The sequence below is a fragment of the Ranitomeya imitator genome, chromosome 5 (genome assembly GCF_032444005.1).
Source record: "Ranitomeya imitator isolate aRanImi1 chromosome 5, aRanImi1.pri, whole genome shotgun sequence".
Taxonomy (NCBI): domain Eukaryota; kingdom Metazoa; phylum Chordata; class Amphibia; order Anura; family Dendrobatidae; genus Ranitomeya; species Ranitomeya imitator.
Window position 1 is genome coordinate 523,972,770 of NC_091286.1, and position 26,065 is coordinate 523,998,834.

Below are 26,065 nucleotides of genomic sequence, written 5' to 3' on the forward strand. Positions count from 1 at the left end.
CCGCGTAGCCTCTGATCTCTACTAATAGGAATTAGGTGACAGATGGAACGCAATACGACTGCAGGATCAGAGAACTTGCAGTTTGTTTTCATCTCTTACCATGAGCAGGAGAGACAAATCAAAGAGGAAAAATGAATCAAGACTGGTTGCGGATTTGCTTCTTTTTTCATTTTAGATGCATTGGAATAATTGGGTATACTGTTGTACATGGCCGTCACGTTTCATGTTCCATATAAGTTGCTTTTAAATCGAATTTCTCATTCTGGTAATTGTCACTTGTTCTATAATGTCACCATTTTTTTTCTCTTGCCATGTATCACGCCTTTTTATTTTTATTTCACTCACAGGCCATTTTCTCAGTGGCCAATCCTCATAATGAAGTGGTATTAATTGCAAGAATAGAAAAAGTTCTTATGGGAAATATTGCCAGCAATGCTGAGCCGTATGTGAAGAATTCAGACTCTAGCAAGGTACAGTGGACGCAGCTGGATATTCTATATAACACCGTCATGTAGTTCTGTACATGTAGTGCCGTCATCCAGTGTACGATAAGGAGTCATTGAGGACTGTAGGTGACTCGACGAGTAATATGTTTTCTCGGGGCATACTTCATCATGTAGAAGAAATAAACAGGACACTGGGGTCATTTGTCTCGGAAATCATTTCTATCAGCTTCCCATGAACAGAAATGCATTAGCAGGTCATGGAGTAAAGGCTTTTAGAGTTCTCCCCATCTACAAAACCTCCGTAAGCTATGTTTGACCCAGTAAAACTATTCTGTTGTTTCTTTTTACATCCTATAATGTGAGTGTTTGCATCAAGTAGTCAGAAACATGTATTTAGGCAAATCCACCTTGCAGGATTTACTTGTGTACATTGATGTCAAGTGTATATGTTTGTTTCTGTAGACGGCACAAAAACTGCTGAAGTCAGCAAAGCAGTTCTGCAGCAGGTTGGGCAAATATCGGATGCCATTTGCTTGGACAGTCAGGTAATTAATGATAATTATGGTTATATGAACCCTGAAGGGCACATTTAGGCTGTGTGCCCACTATGAGTTTTGGGGAGTTTTGACGCAGCGTCTTACCGTTCCAGCAAACTAGATGGGACGTATAGAAATCTCCTGTCTGCTGTGCCTCTGTTTTATGCAGCGTAACCTGACCTGCGGTGCGTGTTTCACATCCACAACATGTCAGATAGTTTCTCCTGCGGGTTCGCTGAGTTTTAAGTGCTGATTCTCCCCATAGACTCGCATTAGATGCAGAAAATCCCAGGTTAAAAACGTACATGCATTTTTATTTAGTTGATAATGCATCAAAAGCACAGGTAATCTGCACATGACTATATCAATAAAGTTTTGTCAAAGCCAAATACCAGGAAGTATCAAAAACAAAGCAGCTTTATTTATAACATGACATACCAACAAGAGACAAAAAAACAACGTCAAAAACATGATAAAAATGCATGTAAAAAAACACACTAAAAAGTGCAATGAAAAAATGCAAGTAACCCAATTGATGCCACGTGATGAGCTTCTCATGAGTTTTCGATATTGCAGATTTTCCTCCACGTTTTTTACCTGCAGATATTCCACATCTAATTTAAGTTCATGGAAAAAATCTGCACATAAAACTTGGCATACTTGCTAGAGAAATTGACATATTGTGGATGTGGAATAGATCAATTTATGCTGAGTAAAAAATAATCACAGTGGGCAGCAGATTTATAAATCCCATGCACTTTGCTGGGACTGTACTTTATAAGACGCTGCGTTTTTGATGCAGAGAAAATACACAGTGTAAAAAACACCAAAAATTCATCATGGGCACACCACGCAGACTTACTTAATAGGTGCAAAAATGGTGTAGAAAATATGCGCCATCAAAAATGTGCCAAAAGCTCATCGTGGGAGCGTAGCCTTAACGGGGTATTCCCATATCCAAGATCCTATCCCAATATGTAGCAGGGATATACCGGTATGTAATATTTATTCATGTGCAAACTACATGCGTTTTTACTGTGCTTCCACTGCGGAAACACATTACAATTGCATATGCTTTTTTTATATACTGACTTCCTGCTTCTCACATGGTGTCTATGAGCAAAATCTGTAAATAACATGAATATTTACCACAAGATGAATTGGTATATGGCAGATTTCTAAATTGCACCTCGGGTCAATCTCTAAAGCTCAGTGCCCAGTGGGCATGGGATTTACTAACATCTCACCACATTACTGGAACTGTAATACACAGCTTTTTTTGTGCATGAAAAAAAACACTAAATATTCTTTTTGAGAACTTAACCCTAAGAAGCCACTTCTTAAAACTCAATGCGCCCTTCATCAGAAGTCAATTCCAAATGTCTTGCCTGTCGCTAATGGTCGTGGAGTTTTGCAGAAACTTTGTGGGAATCCAGTGTCACCAATATGAATGAACTTCTTTTGGAAATGTGTAATAAGCAAGCTTGCTACTACATTTTTTTATGAGTATATGATTTTCTACATAATCCGGGGCTACAATGAGCAGCGGTCCTGTAGCCGCAGACACCCATCTGGTCACAGTGATGTTACATGTAGGCAGGAACCTTCTATTCTTTATGAAATACCAAGTAATTATTAATAAATTATTCTTATATTTCTTTATAATTATGTTTGTACATATACTGGTAACTCTTTTTTTTTTTTTTTTTTTTACAATATTGGTCTATGAGAACATTTTCACAATATCTGTCATTTTTGCAGGCCAGTATTTAAAGACAACTATGGAACCATTGATCGAGATTCCAGGTTCTCCCCTCTCTTCAGGCAGGAAAACAATAAGATCTCCACAGAAGACCTCATTAAACTGGTGTCTGAATACAGGAGGTGGGATAATGTCATCTGTCTCTTGTACATGAGTTAGTAACTGATATATTAAGCAACTGTGTGCATTTACACTGGTGGTGTGGAAATTGTTGGGATCAGTGGTGGACTTACACAAGAGTCCCCTGTGCAATTACAATATATGGGGCCTTTGCTGCCCAATAGCTCCTTATAATGTACAATTTCACCTACTTTGGGGGTAGAAGTGGGCCTTTTTACCCACGGCCGCACCAATGGTAAATCGGCCCCAGGTTCTGTTTTTCACTCCAGGCTTGCACGTTGCGGGAACATGTGGTTTACATAAAAGCCATGTGATTCTTGTAACACAGTTATCTCCCTGCAACCATTGTGAGGTTGTATAGACTTTACTTTGAACTTATGAATATTGATAATTAGTTGAAATGCCTTAAAGAGAAACTGTCCGTCATGATTTTGTAAAGAAACGTACAGAAATGGCTGTAATGGTGCTCTAATACCGATTATTTTGGTGAAGAAATCCACTTTGTTTTTCTTCTTTAATCACCATGCGAAGTTTCTGGTAATTAGATTTTGGCGCAAAGAGGAGGGACTTTATAGGGGGTATTCTTCTCCCTGTCTGATTCCCCGGCCCGTCCGGTCTGTGATTGACAGGTCACTGCTGAGATTTCAAACAGAAGAGGCCAATCATTCACAGACCGGAGGCAGCAGGGGGCCAAGGAATCACAGACTGGGAGAAGACCCCCACGTACAGTCCGGACCCTGTGCACGGAAATCTAATTAGCAGAAAACTAACCTCCAAAGTGAGTAGTGATGAATAACCCCTTTAATATTATTATATCGTTAGATAAGCAAGAACAAGAGTTTAGTTCCTTTAGTTCCTTTTTCACAAAGTATATCTTGTGGAGTAGTTAATGCTAACAATTAATAAAGATGTAAGGAAGTTAAAATACTTATTAGTTTTCTTCATCTGATCTCAGATGTGGCCACAAGGAAAAGCTAAAGATACACTGAGTGAAGAGGAGGTACATGCCTGCCAGGGGGCACAGTCAGGATTGATGCCTAGGCATCCCATCTATCATGAAGACCCATTGTTAAACAATAAAATAAGAATACTGTCACCTGCACATTGCACCTTTTTGGAGTGGCTTTCTTTACAGGACAGCACAGCCTTTATTTTACAGTTAATTTGTATGAGGACATAAACCAGCCAGACGGAGGCCGAAGGAACGCACTTTTTATTGTCTGGTGAATGAGGGTGAACTTAGCTTACACCATGCAAAAAATGCCATGAACAAAGTCTATGAAGATAATACATTATAGGCTTCATTTATTAATACTGTCTAAAATATAAACTTTCTTAGTTACCAATAGCAACCAATCAGGGCTCAGCTTTCATTTTGTAAGAATAATAGATATGTTGTGATTGGGATAACTGGATAGGAAATCTGGTGTGTTCAGGTATCTACCGCCCAAATTGATGACTTGCACATTCTCAGCAGTGCCCTGTGTGATCACTCAGATATATGTGCCCTTTTTTCAGTGGTTTTATGTATTAGAGGAAGAGTCCTTTAAAATGTAATACTCAATAAAAGGAGTTTATGCATTTAACAAACAAGTCTTACAATGTATCTGTACTTTCACGTAACATCTGTGGCTAAAAGTCTTGCTTCCCTCACCTCCCTTTTAGACTGGTACACATACTACCAGTCTAGTAAGTCCGGTAAATATCATGATTCTCATACTCTAATTTGCCTTTCACTCGTTTTGAGTGTACGGTCCTCTTCATCAGATGTCTGTCAGCACTAAAGGTGATGGAACTGGAGATGAGCAGATTGATTCGCGGGACTCCGCTCCTACATCCAGATTAGTGACAACTAGATGGGTGGCCTTCAAATCTCTTCCCTTCCAGAGTCCCCGACACAGCATTTCAATAGCCAGGACCGACACGACATTACACAGATGACATTGTGCTAGCACTGGCAAATCATATGCTGTGCCGGGGACTTCAGATGGGAAGAGATTTGAAGGCCACCCATCTAGTCTTCACTGATCTGGATGCAGGATCGTTGTCCAGCTAATCGATCTGCTCATCTCTAGGACCTTCTTTCTCTCACTTTACTATGTGCATTTCACTGCCATTTTCTAAGAACTTTCCAGCCCAAATTTACAGCCATATTTATACCTGTTTGCAGATCGACATCTAGTTTCTAGAACGTTGGAGTGATTTTTAGGGGTGATACAACATAATCTTAAGTAAAGTTATTTGCAAAATTACATCTAGATTCATGTTCTGTTATTTGCTTTAAAACAGAGCAGAGAAGATTAACAAAATCCAAATCATCCCTGGAAACCTGGATATATCAGTAAATGCTGTACCCCTGGAACAGTCAAGTAGGACAGATTTCTGTTATTTCTAATATATTGTTAATAATCTAGAAACCTTGTAATATTCTCTGTTATCCCTCTGTTGTAGTTATGACGTTATCATTTTGTGTTTCCATATCTACAGGTGCTTCTCACAAAATTAGAATATCATCAAAAAGTTAATTTATTTCAGTTCTTCAATATAAAAAGTGAAACTCATATATTATATAGAGTCATTACAAACAGAGTAATCTATTTCAAGTGTTTATTTCTGTTAATGTTGATCATTGTGGCTTACAGCCAATGAATACCCAAAAGAAATTTTCTCAGTAAATTATGGTAGAATAATTAACAAAACACACCTGCAAAGGCTTCCTACGCGTTTAAAAAGGTCTCTTAGTCTGTTTCAGTAGGCTCCACAATCATGGGGAAGACTGCAGACTTGACCGATGTCCCTAAGGCAGTCGTTGACACACTCCACAAGGAGGCTAAGCCACAAAAGGTCAGTGCTAAAGAAGCTGGCTATTCACAGAGTGCTGTATCCAAGCATATTAATGAAAAGTTGAGTGGATAGAAAAAGTGTGGTAGAAAAAGGTGCACAAGCAACTGGGATAACGGCAGCTTTGAAAGGATTGTTAAGAAAAGGCATTTAAAAAATGTGGGGGAGATTCACAAGGAGTAGACTGCTGCTGGAGTCGTTGCTTCAAGAGCCACCACACACAGACATATCCAGGACATGGCGACAAGTGTCACATTCCTTGTGTCAAGCCACTCATGACCAATAGATAATGCCAGATGCATCTTACCTGGGCCAAGGAGAAAAAAAACTGGACTGTTGCTCAGTGGTTCAAGGTGTTTTCAGATGAAAGTAAATTTTGCATTTCACTTGGAAATCATGGTCCCAGAGTCTGGAAGAAGAGTGGAGAGGCCACAATCCAAGCTGCTTGAGTTCTAATGTGAAGTTTCCACAATTAGTGATGGTTTGGGTAGCCATGACATCTGCTGGTGTAGGTCCACTGTGTTTTTTTAAGACCAAAGTCAACACAGCTGTCTACTAGGAAATTTTAGAGCACTCCATGCTTCCCTCTGCCGACAAGCTTTTTGGAGCTGGAAATTTAATTCTCCATCAGGACTTGGCACCTATCCACACTGCCAAAAGTACCAAAACCTGGTTTAAAAACAGTATCACTGTGCTTGATTGGCCAGCAAACTTGTCTGACCTTTAGAGAATCTATGGGGTATTGGAAATAGGAAGATGAGAGACACCAGACCCAACAATGCAGACAAGCTGAAGGCTGCTTTCAAAGCAACCTGGGCTTCCATAACATCTCAGCAGTGTCACAGGCTGATCGCCTCCATGCCACGCCGCATTGATGCAGTAATTGATGCAAAAGGAGCCCCGACCAAGTATTGAGTGCATTTACTGAACATACATTTCAGTAGGCCAACATTTCGGATTTTTAAATCATTTTTCAACCTGGTGTTATAAAGTATTCTAATTTACTGAGATAATGACTTTCGTGTTTTCATTGGCTGTAAGCCATAATCATCAACATTAACAGAAATAAACACTTGAAATAGATCACTCTGTTTGTAATGACTCTATATAATATACGAGTTTCACTTTTAGTATTGAAGAACTGAAATAACTTAACTTTTTGATGATATTCTAATTTTGTGTTTTCATATCTACTTATTACTTATCCTGTTATACTGTTTTCTTTTTTTTATTGAATGTGAAGCTTCTCGAAATGTGTTCATCAGAGTTCCTGTCTAAACAATTGTGTCATCATCAGTTTGATGTTGTCGGCAGTGCCCCCCACACTGTCATCATGTAAATTAAGTAGTCACCTCAACTAATAATTAACTTGATGTTGTATGGGATATGCAAGTTTATCCAAAAACGTTGTGTGAGAACTAGGGCTCAATCAGATGCCAGTTTTTCATTTACGTGTTATACCCATATTTTTCACAGATGAAACTAGTCCCTATTACAGTCTATGGGGCTCTTCACATGTCCGTGTATTTTTGTTGATCGAGTGGACTGATTTTGATCTGAGTCTAGAATCAATCTCACCAATACAAGTCTATGGATGAGTGAAAAAATTGGACAGCATTTCGATGCCATCCGTGTGGTGTCTGATTTTCATGGACTGTTTGATATGAGAGGGTTACGAAATCTCCATCAGTTTTTTTTTTCTCATCCATGTAAAAACTGATCAAACTCTAACAAAACTGACACAAAAACACTGATGGAACAAGGAATATTAAAAAAAATCACTGATGTCTGAATGAGGCTTTACACTTTGGATGTATAAAGAATTCCTTGAAACATACCGTAATATCCAAAATATACTCCGCATATAATTCATATATTGTTTACCAGGTTGATTAGCATAAAATAACACCAGCACAGGGTGCAGTACTTTCCAGATTCAGCACTCTGAACGGTTTCTATACCACGTCTAACACACCTAATTTCCTCATCTCAGACAAAACAGTCAAAAATTTCTAAAAAACCAATGGACCAATGTGTATGTTTGTGGAGTATGGGAACAAACTGCAAAATAGCAGATCACCAATGAAGAAAGCATAGGAAACTCCATGTAAAAGGGAAAAGGTATCTCCAATCCTAATCATGAATCAGAAAGCTCATGACTTATGCTGCTTTTTGCAGGGAAGTAACATTGGACATGGCACTTACCGTATTTAGTTGTCCTTGTCATATAGAGTGAAATATACAGTGTAGCATAAAAAACCCTACATACAATGTGTGTCCTTCCTTACCATTCCTTTGGTTCTAGTTATCTCAAAATAAGTGGCATGAGATGACCAACTTTGAAAAGTAAATGATTGCGCTCTTTTGTTGGAATCGAAAATATTCAAATCACTGTTGCTTGTATGCAAAAGTCAAAGTGAAAAGCAATCTTCATTTATGGAGCATACAATTCAAAACTGGTGACAGATTAGAATCTCAGCATCTCCGTTTCCGGTGCTCAGGGCACCCGTAATCATGATGTTAAAGCTGGCGTGTCAGTGTACCTTTATAGTTGCACACAATGGAAGTATAATGATAGAATTGAGTAAAATCACAATTAAATAAAATAGACAAACATAATACGAAAATAATATTAAAAGCAAAATACCTGATATTAGCATATTGTAGTGCACATAGACAATATAGGCAGGTGATAATCATGGACTGGCACACTGAATACTAGTGGTGCAAAGATGGAGATAGATATAGATAATTATTAGTGATGAGCGAGTGTACTCGTTGCTCGGGTTTTCCTGGTGGTCTCCGAGTATTTGTGACTGCTCGGAGATTTAGTTTTTGTTGACACAGCTGGCTGATTTACTGCTGCTAGCCAGCCTGACTACATGTGGGGGTTGCCTGGTTGCTAGGGAATCCCCACATGTATTCAAGCTGTCTAATAGCTGCAAATAATTCAGCTGCCGGGATGAAAACTAAATCTCCGAACCCTAACAAATAACTCGGAGACCACCCGAGCGTGCTCGGGAAAACCCGAGCAACAAGTACACTCGCTCATCACTAATAATTATCATTAAGATAGTGAAATATGTTGCAGCATTATTTTTTGGTCTTGCTAGTAGTCTTTGCTACAACATATTTCATTCTCTTATTGAAGATTGCTTTTCTGTGAATGTGGACTAGCTCTTTTCACTTTGGCTATATTGTTGGACATTGTTTATACTATATGTCTACGTGCGATAGTGTTTTGTAAGAAAGTTATAGCTTTTATAGGGGTTTTCCACTTTCTGAAAAGTGGACCCCCAAAAGATCAAAAATACCTAAAATAACCAATAGGAGGTACCTGCTCTCCCAGACTCCAGTATCGGCTCCCTGTCCCACTCAGGTCTTGGTGTTTTGGCACATTGACAGTCACTGTGTTTGGCAGCTACGGTGATCATGTCGATTTCCTGAACCCTCTTTAAGGCCTCTTTTCCACTTGCGAGAAAAATGGACGAGTGCAATCCGATTAAAAAATCGGATTGCACTCGGACCAATGTTATTCAATAGGTGACATTCCATTTGCGATTTTTTTCTCAGCTGAAATCGGACAGAGAAAAAAATCGCAGCATGCTGCGATTTGCTGCCAGTCTCGGACGAGACTCGCCAATGCAAGTCAATGGGTGCGAGAAAAAAAAAACGCATGGAATATGGACCATCCGTATTCCATCCGTTTTTTACGGATACCTTACCATTCTGTGGCATAGAACACTGTAAATAGTCCTGTAAATGACTGTATAAAAATAGTTGCAGAGAAAAAAAACGGATTGCATACGGATGTAAAACGGATGGTACGATTAAAAAATCGCATTGAACTCGCATGACAAACGCTTACTTTTCATCCCTTCTTTTCGGTCCAGATTACGGACCGTTTTTTTTTTCTCTCAAGTGGAAAAGAGGCCTAATGGATGCGTCTGTATGTATATGCTTAATGCATTGATTTAGGCATCCCCTATTAAACAATAACTTATTTAATTCATTATACTGATCCCCGCTGCAGGTCTGAGCACAGCTTACTTATGTTGTGATCACAAGATGGCCTTTATTCCATTGTTATGTACAGATAATACTTTAATCACCAGGTGATATCTTTACCGAGCGCAGCAATGGCTTTACAGCATCAAGAAGCCAAACAAATAAATGTTCTAATCACACAATTCCTGTTCTTTTAGGGCAGAAATTAATTTGATCAATGATTACTTTGTTCTTCTGATATTCACACATTTGAGCACCATCAAAAAACATTTTAGAGACCATTTCTTGGCCCCTAAATTGTATACTTAGGGCAGCAGGGTGGCTCAGTGGTTCGCAGAGTTGCTTTGCAGCACTGGGGTCCTGGGTTCAAATCCCACCAAGTCGAACATCTGGAAGGAGTCTGTATGTTTTCCCCGTGTTTCCTGGTTTTCCCCCGGGTTCTCCAGAATTTAGACTGTTATTATCACAGTGATAATCATGTATGTAAAGCGTTGTGGAATGAATGGCTCTATATCAGAAAAGCATAATAATAATATATTTGACTGTAGATGACGTAACACCTGTAAAACGTAGTGGATGCTTATATTTCTGGTTTCTGTTGTGCAGACTGCCTTACCTCATCTCTAATACCAATCAAGCCATTTGGTGAAATAGAGAAATATCCACCCACTGTTGAAGTAGAAGAATTTGTACAGGCATCAACCAAATACTCTCAGCCTTACAGGATATATAAGAACCAAATATATATTTACCCCAAACACCTTAAGTTTGATAGCCAGAAATGTTTTCACAAGGTAAGATGAGAATCCGTTAACTGATCATGGATTTTACAGTTTAGATACGGCTACAATCTGTATAAAGTGTTAAGAAACGTAGTGCAGTAAATACTTGCACGGCCTATAGTATTGTCCAGAGCAGAATTCAGAGTTCTGCTGGCTTCGGAGCAGAAATTTCACTGTATTTCCTACTGGTTCAATTTTTTTGGATTAGAAAAGTACATTTTGTGAACGGTATTCTTTACAGTAGTCGCGGGCCAATTATCAAATACTGGAATAATTAGTACAGTTATCGCAATGGATAATTGTAATGGATGCAGCTCTGCACTATACTACAGGCTGTAATTTAGACTCTGTAAAAGGTAACCATTGTAATGTCTTTATATGCTTGGGGCATGATACCCCATTTAGCTACGTTAAAGCTTTGAAACGTGGAAGACATGAGCGATTTCTATACCCACCATATTTCCTACAAAACACTGATGTGGGAATTAATCAAGACAGATATTTCAAAATTCTGCTGCGTTAAGATGCCTCACAATCTTAGCATATTTTTTAATAAATATGGTGCATTTTTTGGCTGTACACTTGTCTAGAATCAGAAATCTACTCAAGATATGAGCCATTGTAGATTTCCACTATAATTCATAAATGATGGTAAATCCGGGGAGCCGCAATTCACCAGGTCACTTCTGCTAAGCCTCACTTACGTGCTAGAAAAGTGGCAAAACTTGGGGTCATAACTACACAAAAATTTGTGATTTTTTTTTATTGTAGATATAGAGTAAAACCCATAATGCATTTCCCTCTAAGTCTGCAATAATGTTTGAAAGAGCGTGGAAGAGGCACTAAAATTAGGATTTTTATGCCCATTTTTCTACCAATCTTTACCCAATAGATTTTATTTGCATGTAAATGGGGTTCTAAAAACATTGCCAAAATTTGGGCCAATTGTTTAGAGTGATTTTTTACACCAATTTTACCTCACAATCTGCCATTACTGTTCGTGAATCAAGCTGCATACAGTTATGTGCTCCATTCAGACACGTAGTTACTCACTTTGCTGGAGTTCTTTATTTCAGATGGCAATATGTATATTGTGTTACTGTAGGAAAATTTAAAAAAATGTTCTCGTGATTTGCTGTCGTTGTTCCAATGATTATATTTTGATTGTTCCACATCTGATCCAGATTGTGGTCTGAATGTCTTATCTTGCTCTTTTTTTGTAGGCGAGGAACATAATGGTTTGTGTTGAATTTAAGAGCTCTGACGAAGAAGGAAGCCAGCCATTAAAGGTGACAAGTCATAGCAAAGAATAGCTCACAAGAGGGGATAGCAAAGAGGATCAACCATAAATCCCCTAAAAACATTTCTTAGACAATTATATAGTAGATAATAAAAAAGACTAAGGGTCACGTCAGTCTGTCCTTCTGTCTGTCTGTCACGGATATTCATTGGTCGCGGCCTCTGTCTGTCATGGAAATCCAAGTCGCTGATTGGTCGCAGCAAAACAGCCACGACCAATCAGCGACGGGCACAGTCCAGAAGAAAATGGCCACTCCTTACTCCCCGCAGTCAGTGCCTGGGGCTTGCATACCCTCCTCCCGTCACCACTCACACAGGGTTAATGCCGGTGGTAACGGACTGCGTTATGCCGCGGGTAACGCACTCCGTTACCGCCGCTATTAACCCTGTGTGTCCCCAACTTTTTACTATTGATGCTGCCTATGCGGCATCAATAGTAAAAAAATGTAATGTTAAAAATAATGAAAAAACAAAAAACCTGCTATTCTCACCCTCCATAGTCCGCCGAGCCGCACGCGCCTGCCTTCTTCTGTTCCCGGCGATGCATTGCGAAATTACCCAGAAGACTTAGCGGTCTCGCAAGACAGCTAAGTCATCTGGGTAATTTCGCAATGCATCCTGTGAATGGAAGATGGCGGCAGCTGTGCGCGTATCGCCGGAGCTCCGCTGGATCCCAGGGGTGAGTATATAACTATTTTTTATTTTAATTATTTTTTCAACAGGGATATGGTGCCCACACTGCTGTATACTACGTGGGCTGTGGTAGATACCACGTGGCTGCTATATACTACATAGGCAGTGTTATATACTATGTGGGCTGTGTTATATACTACGTGGGCAGTGTTATATACTACGTGGCTGGGCTATATACTACGTGGGCTATGTTCTATACTGCATGCTATATACTACGTGGCCACTCTTATATACTGCGTGGGCAGTGCTATATACTACATGGCTGCTATATACTGCGTGAGCAGTGTTATATACTACGTGGCTGCTATATACTGCATGGGCTGTGCTATATATTACGTGTCCAGTGTTATATACTGCGTGGCCTGTGTTATATACTACGTCGCCTGTGTTATATACTGTGTGGTTGCTATATACTGCGTGGGCTGTGTTATATAGTACGTGGCTGTGTTATATATTGCGTGGTGACTGTTATATTTTGCGTGGCCTGTATTAACGCATCAGGTATTCTACAATATGTATGTATATAGCAGCCACATAGTAAATAGCACAGGCCACGTAGTATTTGTCTGCTATATACTACATGGCTCCTATATACTACGTGGTCTGTGCTATATACTATGTGGCTGCTATATACATACATAAATACATATTCTAGAATACCCGATGTGTTAGAATCGGGCCACCATCTAGTAGACTAATAAATGTTTTAGGGGATTTTTTTTTGTAAGGTGGACAAGTCATCATCAGCAGTTGTACTCAGTCCCCATACACGGCATAGTACCGTATACACAGTATAGTGCACACCTTTATAAATGTGCCTAGCAAAACCCTTTAAGGATGAGAAATCATACTATCTGATCACCCAGATGGTAAATGGACCCAATGTAATGTGATTAAAATGTGACTTTTATTGTAATTAATTATTATGGTCTAACAGATAAAGATTAAAATAAGGCAGGTGGTATTGCTGTGCAGCAGGGACTCCTCTATGGGCTATCACTCTCCTAAATCTAATATATCTCCTACCTACATCAATGGCTGCAGTCCACTAGCGAGGAAAGCTTTCCTCAGGACAATTATAGATGTCAGCTGCAAGACCACTAGTCTAGCCTCAGTTCCCTGATGAAGCCAGTCATGGCGAAACATGTCGGGGAGGCTATGAGTAAAGTTTAATTAGCTCTAGTGGTCTTGCAACTTAGCAAGCTTAAAACCCATAATCATCATTTTCCTAACTGTCAGACTTATATGCTGTGTTTATTAAATTGCATTAAATTCTCTCCTTTCTTACCAGTGTATTTATGGGAAGCCCGGTGGCTCTCTGTTTACAACAGCAGCTTATACCACAATCCTTCATCATTCCCAGAATCCAGACTTCTACGATGAGGTCAGTATAGGACATATCAGGTTTAGTATTAAGCTCAATTATTAATTTGTTTGAAGAAGACATGCTTCAGGGAAAGCATGGGTTGATGTTATCTAGCAATGTCCAGTCCTATAGAAGCGAGTGCAAAGAAAAAGATGGTGCAGATTCTTCTGATGAGAGTAGTGACTGACCTGCAATACCGGCAATGGCCACTAAACAACATGTGGTGTTCCACTCTGTACATTGCTTCTGTCCATCCATTGTCAAAGGTGATAACAGCTGATCGTTGGGGGTGTCAGACCACCATCTTATAACTTATATTGGTGCCCTATATTAATGGTAGGTCAGCAAAGTAGTGGACAACTCCTTTAAATTGAATGTTAATTATAGAATTAATATATTTAATTATGCCCTTTATATAGTCAGTGTAGACTTGATTGGCTTACTTATTTTTATTTTTATAAACTTGCTCTCCTCTTGCTAACTTTTAGACTTCGTTCACATGCAGGCTGAAGACCGCAATAGCCCTATTCTCCTACAGTCGTTCCACTGTTTCTGGCACAATCATTTAATTTAGCAGAAAAACCGCTGTTCTACCTGCGACACCGTTTGGAGAAATCAGCATGGGGTAGCCCAAATTCTGGACAAGAAGCTGTGTAGTGCATTTGTCCAGTTACTTATTCATTTGAAGGGAATCTGTCAGCAGGTTTTTGTTACCTCATCTGAGAGCAGCATAATGTAGGCAAAGAGACCCTGAATCCAGCGATGCGTCACTTAGTTACTGGGTGCAGCAGCTGTGACACAATCAGAGTTCTTAGGTGTACCATGTAGCAGAGCTGAGAAAGCTAACCCCGCCCACAGCCCTGATAAGCAGCTTTCTGTGTACTTGTATAAAGACCGAAAGCTGCTTATGAGTTCCCTTTAAAGCTGTTGTCCAGAAATCTGCCTAAGAGCACTTAAATATTTAATGATCATTGGTGACCCCCACCTTCCTCCAGTTCCCCTGCACTAGCCTTTCCAGATCCACTGTTTTGTGGTCCCTGCCGGTCTTGCAGTAATGGCGTTACGCTCATCAGTGATGTTACTGCTGCAGCCAATCACTGGTGGGAGTTGGGACCACTGAGGCCAGTGATTGGCTGCAGCCAATAATTTCACGCCATTGCCTGCTCTTAGGCAGCTTTCTTAGAATCCCATACAAGCCATTCACACTGATATGCTGGTAATAGCAGCAGTATAATGGGCAATACCGGTCTCCTTTTCTTTGAAGAATGAGGATTTCAGCAGCTCTGGTGTAAACTGGTTTATTAACCACTCAGTCAGTTTAGGATCAGCTGCCAGGTTAAGTGGTTCCAATCGAGGACGCTCCTTACTTCGAGCCAAGTCTTGCTGCCAGTTTCCTCTTATATAAAAGGTTAGGCCAATTTCCAGTAAAGCATTTTCCAATGACTGTGATGGAAAGAGCGGGCGAGTTACAGATACCACAGAAATCTGCCGTTTTCCTACAATTCGCAATACTTTGTATAATACGTGTTATGGTTAGAATACTGTTCAGAGTAAAGCAACAATGTAAAAGGTTATTCTTAAATAAATGCTATTAAGCCTATGGACGAATATAGTAATGGAGTAATTTTATGTAACCCATTGCTTAAGGGGGTTTTACGGTATTTTTTTTTTCTTCATGTGCCGAATTTTTACTTTAACCCACCCTAGCCTCTATAAGTAAAATAAAAAAGTCATAATTGGAAAATGCTTTTACATTCTCCCTGTGCGCTTTTATTATTATATTTCTGGGCACCTAAGACATGTAACAATGCTCTTCAGTGATGTGGCAAGTACGATTGTCATTCATCTCTATCAATAAGAAGGCGATTGTCATCAGCAAAACATTTTAAGCCCCCCATACACATTAGACTAATGTCAGCCGAATACACCGATATCGAGAGGTTTGGCCGACAATCTAATGCTTATGGGGGCATCGTCCAGGGAGAAGTCAATCAGGCATGTCCGATTTCGGATGGCCGATCGCATTGTTCTCCCGTAGAAAAGCCGCTGGCAGAGATGTCTGTCGGTGGCTTTCTGTAAGAACACAGGAGGGTTCTGAGTATGGGAGAGGCCGCCAAAGCTTTGTACGGCTGACATCCATCTAATGTATATGTCCGGCTTTAGGTAAATGCAGAAAAACATATTATATGCTTATCAGTGGAATCTGCTGCAAATGTGGAAAAATCATCAACAGAAAGAGCTAGCCAAATTCATAGAGATTATTCTATAGTGTGTATATGAGTATTTCTGATACCCCGTCTGTATTCTATGTACCGCACTTCAAGCCAGATTCAGACGAGTGTGTGAAAAATTGTCCTCTTTACATGCTGAAAAGCGGATGATGTTCGCCTGTATGGTGAACACTCGGTCAGTGTGAAAAAAAAAAAAAACTTGTCTGAACCCAGGCTTAGTTGTGCGCTTTTCTGTTGGCTCCCAGCCCTCTCTGAACAAGTCTTTGGATCAGTTTTCTGGATAAGCCAAAATGACATAATATGTGAATTACCATTAAAGGGGTATTCCCACCTCTAAGATCCTATCCCAATATGTAGTAGGTGTAATAATATTAGGAAATACCTCCAATTAGAAATGTAGTATAGTTTTTCTGATTTGCTATGTCGCTTACCCCCTGTGCAGGGCATTGCAGTAGCTTAGTATCTATGGTTACCACCACTAAGCTGTCTAACCAATTCACTGTCACTATATGAGTGGTTATAACCATGGATACCTAAGCTACTGCAATGCCCTGCGCAGGGGGTAAGCGACATAGCGAGGCAGAAGAACTATACTATATTTTTAATTGGAGGTTTTTGGTAATATTATTATTATACCTATTACATATTGAGACAGGATCTTGGAGATGGGACTAGCCCTTTAAGTCAGTTGCATCATGACATTAACCCCCTCCAGTCCAGTTTCTACAATTATAGTTGAATAAGAATTCTGCACATACGAGATGTCTGGGTGTTCAGTTTGAAAGTGACTAAGGAGAGGTGTGATATTTTACATTTCAGGTGAAAATTGAGCTTCCCACTCAGCTCCATGAGAAACATCACATTCTGTTTTCATTCCATCACGTCACCTGTGACATAAATGCAAAAGCTAATGCCAAAAAGAAAGAGGCTCTGGAAACACCAGGTATCTTTAGAAGGATTACATTTGCTGGCATTGTAACCATTTCTTGCAATCATGTGGATCATGTACGGCAGGGGTGTCAAACTGCATTCCTCGAGGGCTGCAAACAGGTCATGTTTTCAGGATTTCCTTGTACTGCACAGGTGATAATTTAATCACCAACTCATTATTTGTGTAGGTGATTATCACCTGTGCAGTACAAGGAAATCCTGAAAACATGACCTGTTTGCAGCCCTCGAGGAATGCAGTTTGACACCCCTGATGTACGGTACGGGTGGACATGTTAACTCTCACAAGGATTTTTCATTTCCGCAACATTGAACTTCATAAGTGGCTTTCTCTGTTGATGTGACCGTATCCAACCTGCACAGTGATCTCCCCTTATCTTCTGTTGTCACAGTTGGGTTTGCCTGGCTGCCTTTATTTAAGACTGAACAGCTCGCGTCACAAGAACATCTCGTCCCTGTCGCTGCTTCTTTGCCTGGAAGATACTTGAGTGTAGAAGATGGATCATCCGGAAAGGTACGAAATGCTCCTCTCATGTTCAGGTGTTAACCTGACGAGATCCATTTTGACAAATTGTATTTATTTGGGCATATAACATGGGGCAGTTGAACAAAAAAATGGAGTCATATGTTTTTTAGATATTTTGTGGCCTCGATTCATAAAGACCAAGCATGTTCTCACCAGTCTTGATGAGAGGCCGTGGTGGAGTCAGGCACTCCTGATTCATGAAGACGTGCCCTACGCTAGAAATCTTACTCCAGTCTTTGAGCCGCAGGGTCAGTGTATGATGGAAGAAGAACGTAATTCTGGAAACACTGGCAGTAATTTACCACGATATTCACGGTGGCACCGGCAGTCCAGCACTGTGTACAGCACCTTCTTGTCATCCCACGCTATTTGACTGGAAACACTGGCAGTAATTCACCACGATATTCACGGTGGCACCGGCAGTCCAGCACTGTGTACAGCACCTTCTTGCCATCCCACGCTATTTGACTGGAAACACTGGCAGTAATTCACCACGATATTCACGGTGGCACCGGCAGTCCAGCACTGTGTACAGCACCTTCTTGCCATCCCACGCTTTTTGACTGGAAACACTGGCAGTAATTCACCACGATATTCACGGTGGCACCGGCAGTCCAGCACTGTGTACAGCACCTTCTTGCCATCCCACGCTATTTGACTGGAAACACTGCCAGTAATTCACCACGATATTCACGGCGGCACCGGCAGTCCAGCACTGTGTACAGCACCTTCTTGCCATCCCACGCTATTTGACCTCTCTATTATGTCCTCCTAGTTTGCTCACTCTATGCCCTGATGAGTCTTGGTTGGCATAGACGCGAAATATCTGGAGCGGCTAGGAAGAGATTAGGGCCACCTTATATCAGAGTTTAGTTTGGGCAGGGTCACCAACTGTCCAGACATTCCAGGACAGTCTGTAAAAATAGGGCACTTTTTTGTCTGGTTCATAAAAATTTTTTAAGGTGTCTGTGATGTTTTTTTTTAAAACTGAAGAAACTTCTACTGATTATTTTGCCAGTAATTATCATCATATTACAGTGAATACAGCTGATGTCTATATATCAGAGTTATGGACTAAAGACATGGATCACTTAGAATCAGAATGATATACTATGGTTTTCCAATGTGTCCGTAATAAGTATTGTCTCTGTGATTTTATGACAAGCCGTCCAGAAAAAAATAAAAAGTGAAGTAGGCAGCCCTGTGGTTGGGCAGGAGTTATGATTGGGGCCACAAGGGCAGACTTGAGCATACAGTATAAAGGTAGGGGGTACATGCGGACCCTCCTGATTGGTGGAATGACTGCACACGCCGACCCTCTGCTCGGTGAGATTTTTGGACCAAGCACGGTTATTATTTCAGACAAACCTTTCCTATAGTCATTGTGACAAGTCAGTTCCTATAGTTCTGGATTGTCCTCTGTGAACCTTATTTTGTGCTTTATTTATCTGTCATCACTTTTCTTACTCTTCATAAAAGAATGGCTGATAGCAGAACAGTGCCAGCATTAATGATGATGTGCGTTCATTTCCTACATGACTATCTCTGCATTGACCTCTCGTACTTGCTGATACTTCTTCCCCATTCTACGCTTTGTCGTGAGGCTCCTAAGCGGTTTATGATTTGTTTTCACATACATCTTGTGTGTCTGGACTCTGCCCAATGATAACCTCATTCATTGCTCGCAGATGTGCCGTCTCTTCACAAACAAGTCACTGTTCGCTGGAAACAAACCTACAGAGACAGTTTTTATAGACGATCAAGTCGTGGAGTCAGAAAATCCTTTCATTCTCCAGTGACAGTTTAACTCCTCGAAGAGCCCCGGATGCCTCCACGTAATGGAAATACAAGGCAGTGAATAGCCACAGTTACATAACATTTTGTGTTTTACATCTAAATAAGTTTCCAAACTAATTAATCATTTCATTTACAGGGGTTGGCCTTTTTTTGTGCCGCTCTTCAGCTGTCCTGTTCATTTAAAGAGAATCTGTCACCAGTTTTTTGCACCCTAATCCGAGAGCAGCATAATGTAGACACAGAGAACCTGAATCCAGCGATGTGTCACTTACTGGGATGCTTGCTGTAGTTTTGATAACATCACTGTTTTATCAGCAGGAGATTATCACTAGAGGACTAATACACCTGCTGCCAGGTAGTCCTCCATATCCATGAGCTCTGTATAGCCCTTCCCCCACCACTGATTGGCAGCGTTTTGCCTATTCTAGTAGAAAAAATCCAGCTCAGTGGTGTAAAACTTTCAACTTCATTGTTGAAATAAAATAAAAAGTAAGTTGAAGATTTTTTACCATTGAGCAGGATTTCTTCTACTACATTCTGATTATTAGTGTGGGCGGCAGCGACGTTCATTCCGTGCTCTGGAGAGACTAGGCAACTGCGGTTATCTAGCTTTTTCAACTTTTTGCTTATGCAGTGTACAAAGAAAGCTGTCAATCAATGGTGTAGCCGGGTTATACAGAGCTCAGCATTCAGAGAACTGGTAGATGTATCAAAACTACAGCATCCATCCCCATAAGTGATATATCTCTTGGTTCAGGGACTCTGCTCCTACATTATGCTGCTCTCAAGGTAGCAAAAACCTGTTGACAGATTCATTTAAAGGTATTTTATTGACTGCCTGGAGCCACCACTAGAGGGAGCTAACTGCATTGAGTATATACAATATAGTCTCCAATGATTTTAGTGAGTTTCTTTTGTAATTTATGTCTATACAGTGGTAAGAAAAGAAAAACCAAGCTATGACTGCAAGATACTGTAGATATGTGAAAAATGTATCTTATAGAGATGAATACATCATAGCGCCAGCCTGAGTTTATGCTTTAGTTAGACGTGTCCTTTCATTGAAATGATTGACGTCCCTATAGGTTGAAATGAACAATCGAAATCCTCTCCCTCAGAACTGAGTTGCTAGCACCGTCCCTCCTCCATGTGGAATGTGTCCTTTGTAGAGTTTCTCCCAGATGATAAATGACAACCGTCAGGTCCCTGCTACAATTTTCCATTTTGTACTCCGATATATCCCCAGTTATGACACTACTCTTTTATGTGTCCTATGATATGTTGTGAATCTTTGTTGCACGACCTCGAGTCCCTTCATTTAACTCCACTCCACTGTGATTTTTTTTCTTACTTTGCTGGATTTGTGTCTAGTTTTATATGTAGTATATGTAAAAGCGGATCAGTCAGCTTGTAAGTCCCACTTGTCACTACTACAGCTCAGGACTAGGAGCAGTCAAGACCCCACAGAAATGTTGGGCTTCTTTTCTAGAAGGAGTGTAGAAGGATATACCCACATATAGTTTATAGGTGCAGAGTATTTTCCCCTTCTTCTTCTACCCCTCAGGCGTGTAAGTCACTGCCGAGAGGACTCTGCTCTTGAACGCACAGAATGAGTCTGATTCATCAAGGCTTTAACACCAGAATTCTGCTCTAAAAAGCTAAGATCAGTCATATCATTTTGGTGCAACTTGAGGCTATGCTAAATGTTTGCAGCTTTTGGTGTTCTCATGCCGTTTGCGCTCAGCTCCAACAAAGTGGGCGTAGATGAGCAAGGACAGGGGTCCGGCAGCCTCCACTCATCGAATTTATGTAGATTGGTAGTGGTCACTATGCCAAAATCCTTACTCTAGAAGGGACTGAAGGAGGGTTTGTGGCGAGGTGTACACAAAGGTGTGCGCCTCTCCATTAATCAGGAGCATCGATGAGTGGCGTACACTTCTGTGTGTGTCTCAGAACTAATCCTACTCCAGTCCCTGCTAGGGTACAATTTGTGGCTTAGCGAACACCACCAATCTGGTGGTTTTGACAGGCCCCCGTCCCACTCATCTCCCCCCACTTTGTGAATCTGGAGCGTCTGACTCCAACACATCTCCTCATCCAAACTGGTGTGAAGAACACCGCTCTTGATGAATGTGCATAGTGCTTGCATGCAGTACTCAGAGTGGACAAATGGCACAATGTTTTTTGTGCTGTTTTAGATACTAGGTTTACAGATCTGTAGATACAGGAATAAAATGCTGTCATATAGCAGCATATTAAGGTGACAGATCCCTTTTAAACTAGCGCTCTACTGTGTGATACCCACCAGATGGGGAGCAGGACTCCCTCTTGTCTCTGTGTCCTGCTCCGGCCCCTCAGCATCTACAATAGACATAGCCAGTATTTCAGCTTAGCCTATGGCCTTCTGGGTGATACATTGGTATCACACCAATATAAAAGGTAAGTTTAGTGGAACTGTAAATTCCTGGTGTTACATGCTGCTTTACAAATGAGGCCTAACGAATAGTGGGTAATAAATTTGTAAAATTCTCTTATAGCGCTTTAGCTTTCCAAGTGTAACATTTGCCTGACGGATGCCTAATCTTTCTTTTTTCCTGTAACAGTATACTGGAAGCGATCTTAAATGGGTTGATGGAGGAAAACCACTTTTTAAAGTATCAACAATAGTTGTATCAACCGTATATACTCAGGTGAGAGCTTCAAATATAGAAGTTATGCCCCCCACCAAAAATATTACATTGTTGTATTTTTTATAAACTGCAACCACCGATTCATATAAATGGTCAAGTTTTAAGAAGAGATCCATATTAAATTTTTTTTTTAAATTTTGTATCAATAAAATGGAATTTTAATATGGATCTCTTCTTAAAACTCGACCCTCTACATGAATCGGTGGTTGCCGTTTATATTGTGTTTATATAGCTTTATGAAGTGTCATTATCATATTGAATGGATATTTAGTGATTAATTGTTGTATTTTTGTTAATTTTAGGATCCATATCTAAATCACTTTTTCCAGCAATGCCAAAAACGAGAACACGAGCTGTCAAAGCCTCCATCCCTAAACTTTCTGGTGTCTTGTAAGGTACGACTAGACCAAAATTAATTTTATTTTTTCAGTTTTGTTTGCACATGTATAAACCAAGCCGTTCATTTTACTTTGGAGCCATATCTGACATGTCTGAACATCTTGCAGTCAATCTTCAGCATTACCATGAATCGTGGGCCTTTTGTAGCCCTTACATTAATATACCCTCAAAAAGTTGATGGTGTTTCTGTCCAAAGAAAAATCCTCAAACTCTGGACCCCCAAAAACATAATGCTTAAATGCCAACCATTCCAGATCATAAATTACCAGTCTGTTAGTTTTCCTCTACTATTCGTAATATATTCACTAACAGCAATTCCGCTATTTTTTAGGGGTCAGTTGTAATACTTTTTATGATTTTCCATTCCCAGAACCTGCTGAATATTGAGAAGATCCACATGGTTATAAGCTTTCTCCCTGTTTTGTTCAATCAACTCTTTCATGTTCTGACCAAGAATAACAATGATGATGATGTGATCACAATTACTACAAGGTACTATTATTAATGGGTCATGGAGAAGTCATTGTTCATGTTCAGAAGAATGTGGTCCATGTCTTCCAGAAACAGCACCATATCTGTCTGTGTCTTGTATTGATCAGATCTATTAAAAGATTGGGTCTGTGCAGCAATAAAAGATGTAACCTGTCCACCATTTTTACCACTCACTGAAAAACATGCAGATGTATAGACATGCAGAATTCTCTGACTATGAGTGAGGGAAATTAATATACCGTATATATCAATACATTACTGTGGGAAGCAATGATTCTCATCCACGCTGGGAGTCAGATGTAATAGTATGATGTTTCCACAGTACCCCCACACACCGTATGACGTCCTCATTACATTCCCGACAGTATGATGTCCTCACAGTGCCCACCACACACCGTATTATGTCATCACAGACCCCCCTCACTTAGTGAGATGTCAACATCAATACATTCCCCCACACACAGTATGATGTCTCCACAGTACCCACACACCGTATGATGTCCTTGTCATTACATTCCTGATAGTATGATGTCCTCACAGTGCCCACCACACACAGTATGATGCCCCAATTTTGATTTGTTATTTAAAAGTATTTAGAATTTTTTTTTTCATGACATTTCCTTTAGTTTAGTTTTTTTTTTCTTGAAAATCCCCTTTAATTTCAGTTATAACACAGTATGCTCCTCAGCCAGTATGTTGTCTTTTAAATCTGTTTTGGGGGATTTGGAGTTTTGTATCTCACAGTATTTTAGACTTAAAAATATCACCATGATAAAAGGTAGAAATTCACTTTACTTCTTTTTTATTAACCATCCTATCACCCTTTTAAATTAAATAAAGAAGAAACACATTTGTACCAGAGAGTTAAAAATCCCCGAAGATTTGAAATCCATTAACAGTAATGCACATCTCTGTGCCGGGGTTTATCTGAAGGCTTTCAGCCGCTTATGGAAATTTGTATTGAAGATGATAAGAAATAGACACTTCTGCGACCTCGCATCCTGTAGATCTATTCATCATTATAATTGTATTTTTGTATATTTCCAATCATGTCAGTTCTTGTTTTTTTTTTGTTTTTTTTACTGTAGGGTCCTGACAGACATTGTAGCTAAATGTCATGAAGAGCAGCTGGAGCACTATGTCCATTCCTATGTGAAGGTAAGAGGAGTCCTGGAAAGACATTACCCTTCATTTCTCCCCTCATGCAAAACATTTGCACATTTGAGAAGGACACACATAACTGGAATCTCTGTTAAACAGTATTTTTCACCATGTAATGGATTTACTTTCAGCATAACTATTAGGCCATGTTCAGTATTTGGTCAGTATTTTACCTCAGTATTTGTAAGCCATAACCAGGGGAGGAAGAATCAGAGGAAAAGTATAATAGAAACACGTTACCGCTTCTGTATTTATCACCCACTCCTGGTTTTGGCTTACAAATACTGAGGTAAAATACTGACCGAATACTGAACGGGTAATATAACATCCTTCATGTATTAACTATATAATTAATTTTTTTCTCAATTTTTCACCTTAGTATGTGTTTAAAGCACAATCATATGGAGTCCAGACAGTTCATGAAGAACTTGCCAAAGGGGTGACAAGCCTTCTAAAATGCAATGAGCTTAATACAATTAAGTTTGTACTAAGGGTAAGTTCTGTAATTCTAAAATATGTATTTGAAAATAATAGAGTTGTGTACAGGAGAATAAAGAGTAATCATAGTATAATGGAAAGCTGTGAAACGTTCTGAAGTTCTTTGGGTGAATTTATTATTCCTCCAACACCAGTTTTCTTCTGAATAAAACTCACTCCCCTGGACGGCTGCTACAGCATGATCTTTGCATCTAGCCTTAGGGCGGCATGGCCAGTCTCTGCAGGAATTTATCCCTGCTGTATCCTGCAGAGATCTGGCTCCCCAGCCTATCCCATGCAAGCAGGTTCTATTTAAAGGGACACTGTCACCTGAATTTGGAGGGAACAATCTTCAGCCATGGAGGCGGGGTTTTGGGGTTTTTGATTCACCCTTTCCTTACCCGCTGGCTGCATGCTGGCTGCAATATTGGATTGAAGTTCATTCTCTGTCCTCCGTAGTAGATGCCTGCACAAGGTAATCTTACCTTGTGCAGGCGTGTACTATGGAGGACAGAGAATGAACTACAATCCAATATTGCAGCCAGCATGCAGCCAGCGGGTAAGGAAAGGGTGAATCAAACACCTGAAAACCCCACCTCTATGGCTGAAAATTGTTCCCTCCAAATTCAGGTGACAGTGTCCCTTTAAGGCAGCTCCTCCCACCATTCCTCGACCGAATGTTGGTTCCTATTCCGTTTGTTTCTGTGCATGCCATCACGTGTTCTGTCTGACCTCTCGGTTCATGAGCCTGGCTATTCATAGTGATTGTCCTGCCTAACCTGACCTTGGTCCGTTTGACCACGCTTTGTCTTTGCCCTCCTGTACCGAGTCTTTGACCCTCTGGTCAGCTGTTGCAAATCCAGGGACTGCCCTGGTGTGGTACCTGGTGACTACCTGCGGCCAAGACTATTCTCACCAATAGAGGCTCTAGTGAACAGGGCTGTGGAGTCGGAGCCCATTTTGATGGAGTTGGTGTCAGGAAAATTAAAGAGTCTGAGTCGGAGGTTTGGTTTACCGACTCCACAGCCCAAGCGGGGCTGTGGAGTCCTAGTTGGAGCCTATTTTGGTGGAGTCGGAGTCAGTGTCATGGAAATTTTGGAGTCGGAGGTTTGGCTTACCATTACCGACTCCGCAGCCCTGCTAGTGAACACTAGTCGCTTAATCAAGCCACTCCAGGGTAAACCAGGCCCGTGGGGCCATGGGCCGACACCCACCAGCGTTACGTTAGGCTGCAGTAAAGTAGCAGTCAAAGTAGCAGGCAAATTTTCAATGCTCCCATCCAGAGATTACTGACATGGCTGCTGGATTGGGTCCTGTGAATCATTGTAATGCCACAACTAGTGATGAGCGAGTGTACTCGTTGCTCGGGTTTTCCCGAGCACGCTTGGGTGACCTCCAAGTATTTATGACTGTTCGGAGATTTAGTTTTCATCGCCGCAGCTGAATGATTTACAGTTACTAGCCAGGCTGAGTACATTTGGGGGTTGCCTG

The 26,065-nt window shown here is 40.5% G+C and overlaps 1 protein-coding gene across 9 annotated transcripts in view; it reads left to right on the forward strand.

The window, feature by feature from the left end:
* DOCK10 (dedicator of cytokinesis 10) overlaps positions 1-26,065 on the forward strand; it is a 448,273-nt gene that overhangs the window by 303,723 nt on the left and 118,485 nt on the right. For all 9 annotated transcript variants that reach the window (XM_069727557.1, XM_069727548.1, XM_069727554.1 and 6 more), the window contains exons 13-26: positions 348-470; positions 909-991; positions 2,744-2,866; positions 5,154-5,233; positions 10,320-10,507; positions 11,719-11,784; positions 13,779-13,871; positions 16,904-17,027; positions 17,425-17,546; positions 21,959-22,045; positions 22,348-22,440; positions 22,815-22,936; positions 24,025-24,094; positions 24,477-24,590. In XM_069727557.1, coding sequence (XP_069583658.1) covers positions 348-470; positions 909-991; positions 2,744-2,866; positions 5,154-5,233; positions 10,320-10,507; positions 11,719-11,784; positions 13,779-13,871; positions 16,904-17,027; positions 17,425-17,546; positions 21,959-22,045; positions 22,348-22,440; positions 22,815-22,936; positions 24,025-24,094; positions 24,477-24,590 — 1,488 coding nt within the window. The remainder of the gene's footprint in view (positions 1-347; positions 471-908; positions 992-2,743; positions 2,867-5,153; positions 5,234-10,319; positions 10,508-11,718; positions 11,785-13,778; positions 13,872-16,903; positions 17,028-17,424; positions 17,547-21,958; positions 22,046-22,347; positions 22,441-22,814; positions 22,937-24,024; positions 24,095-24,476; positions 24,591-26,065) is intronic.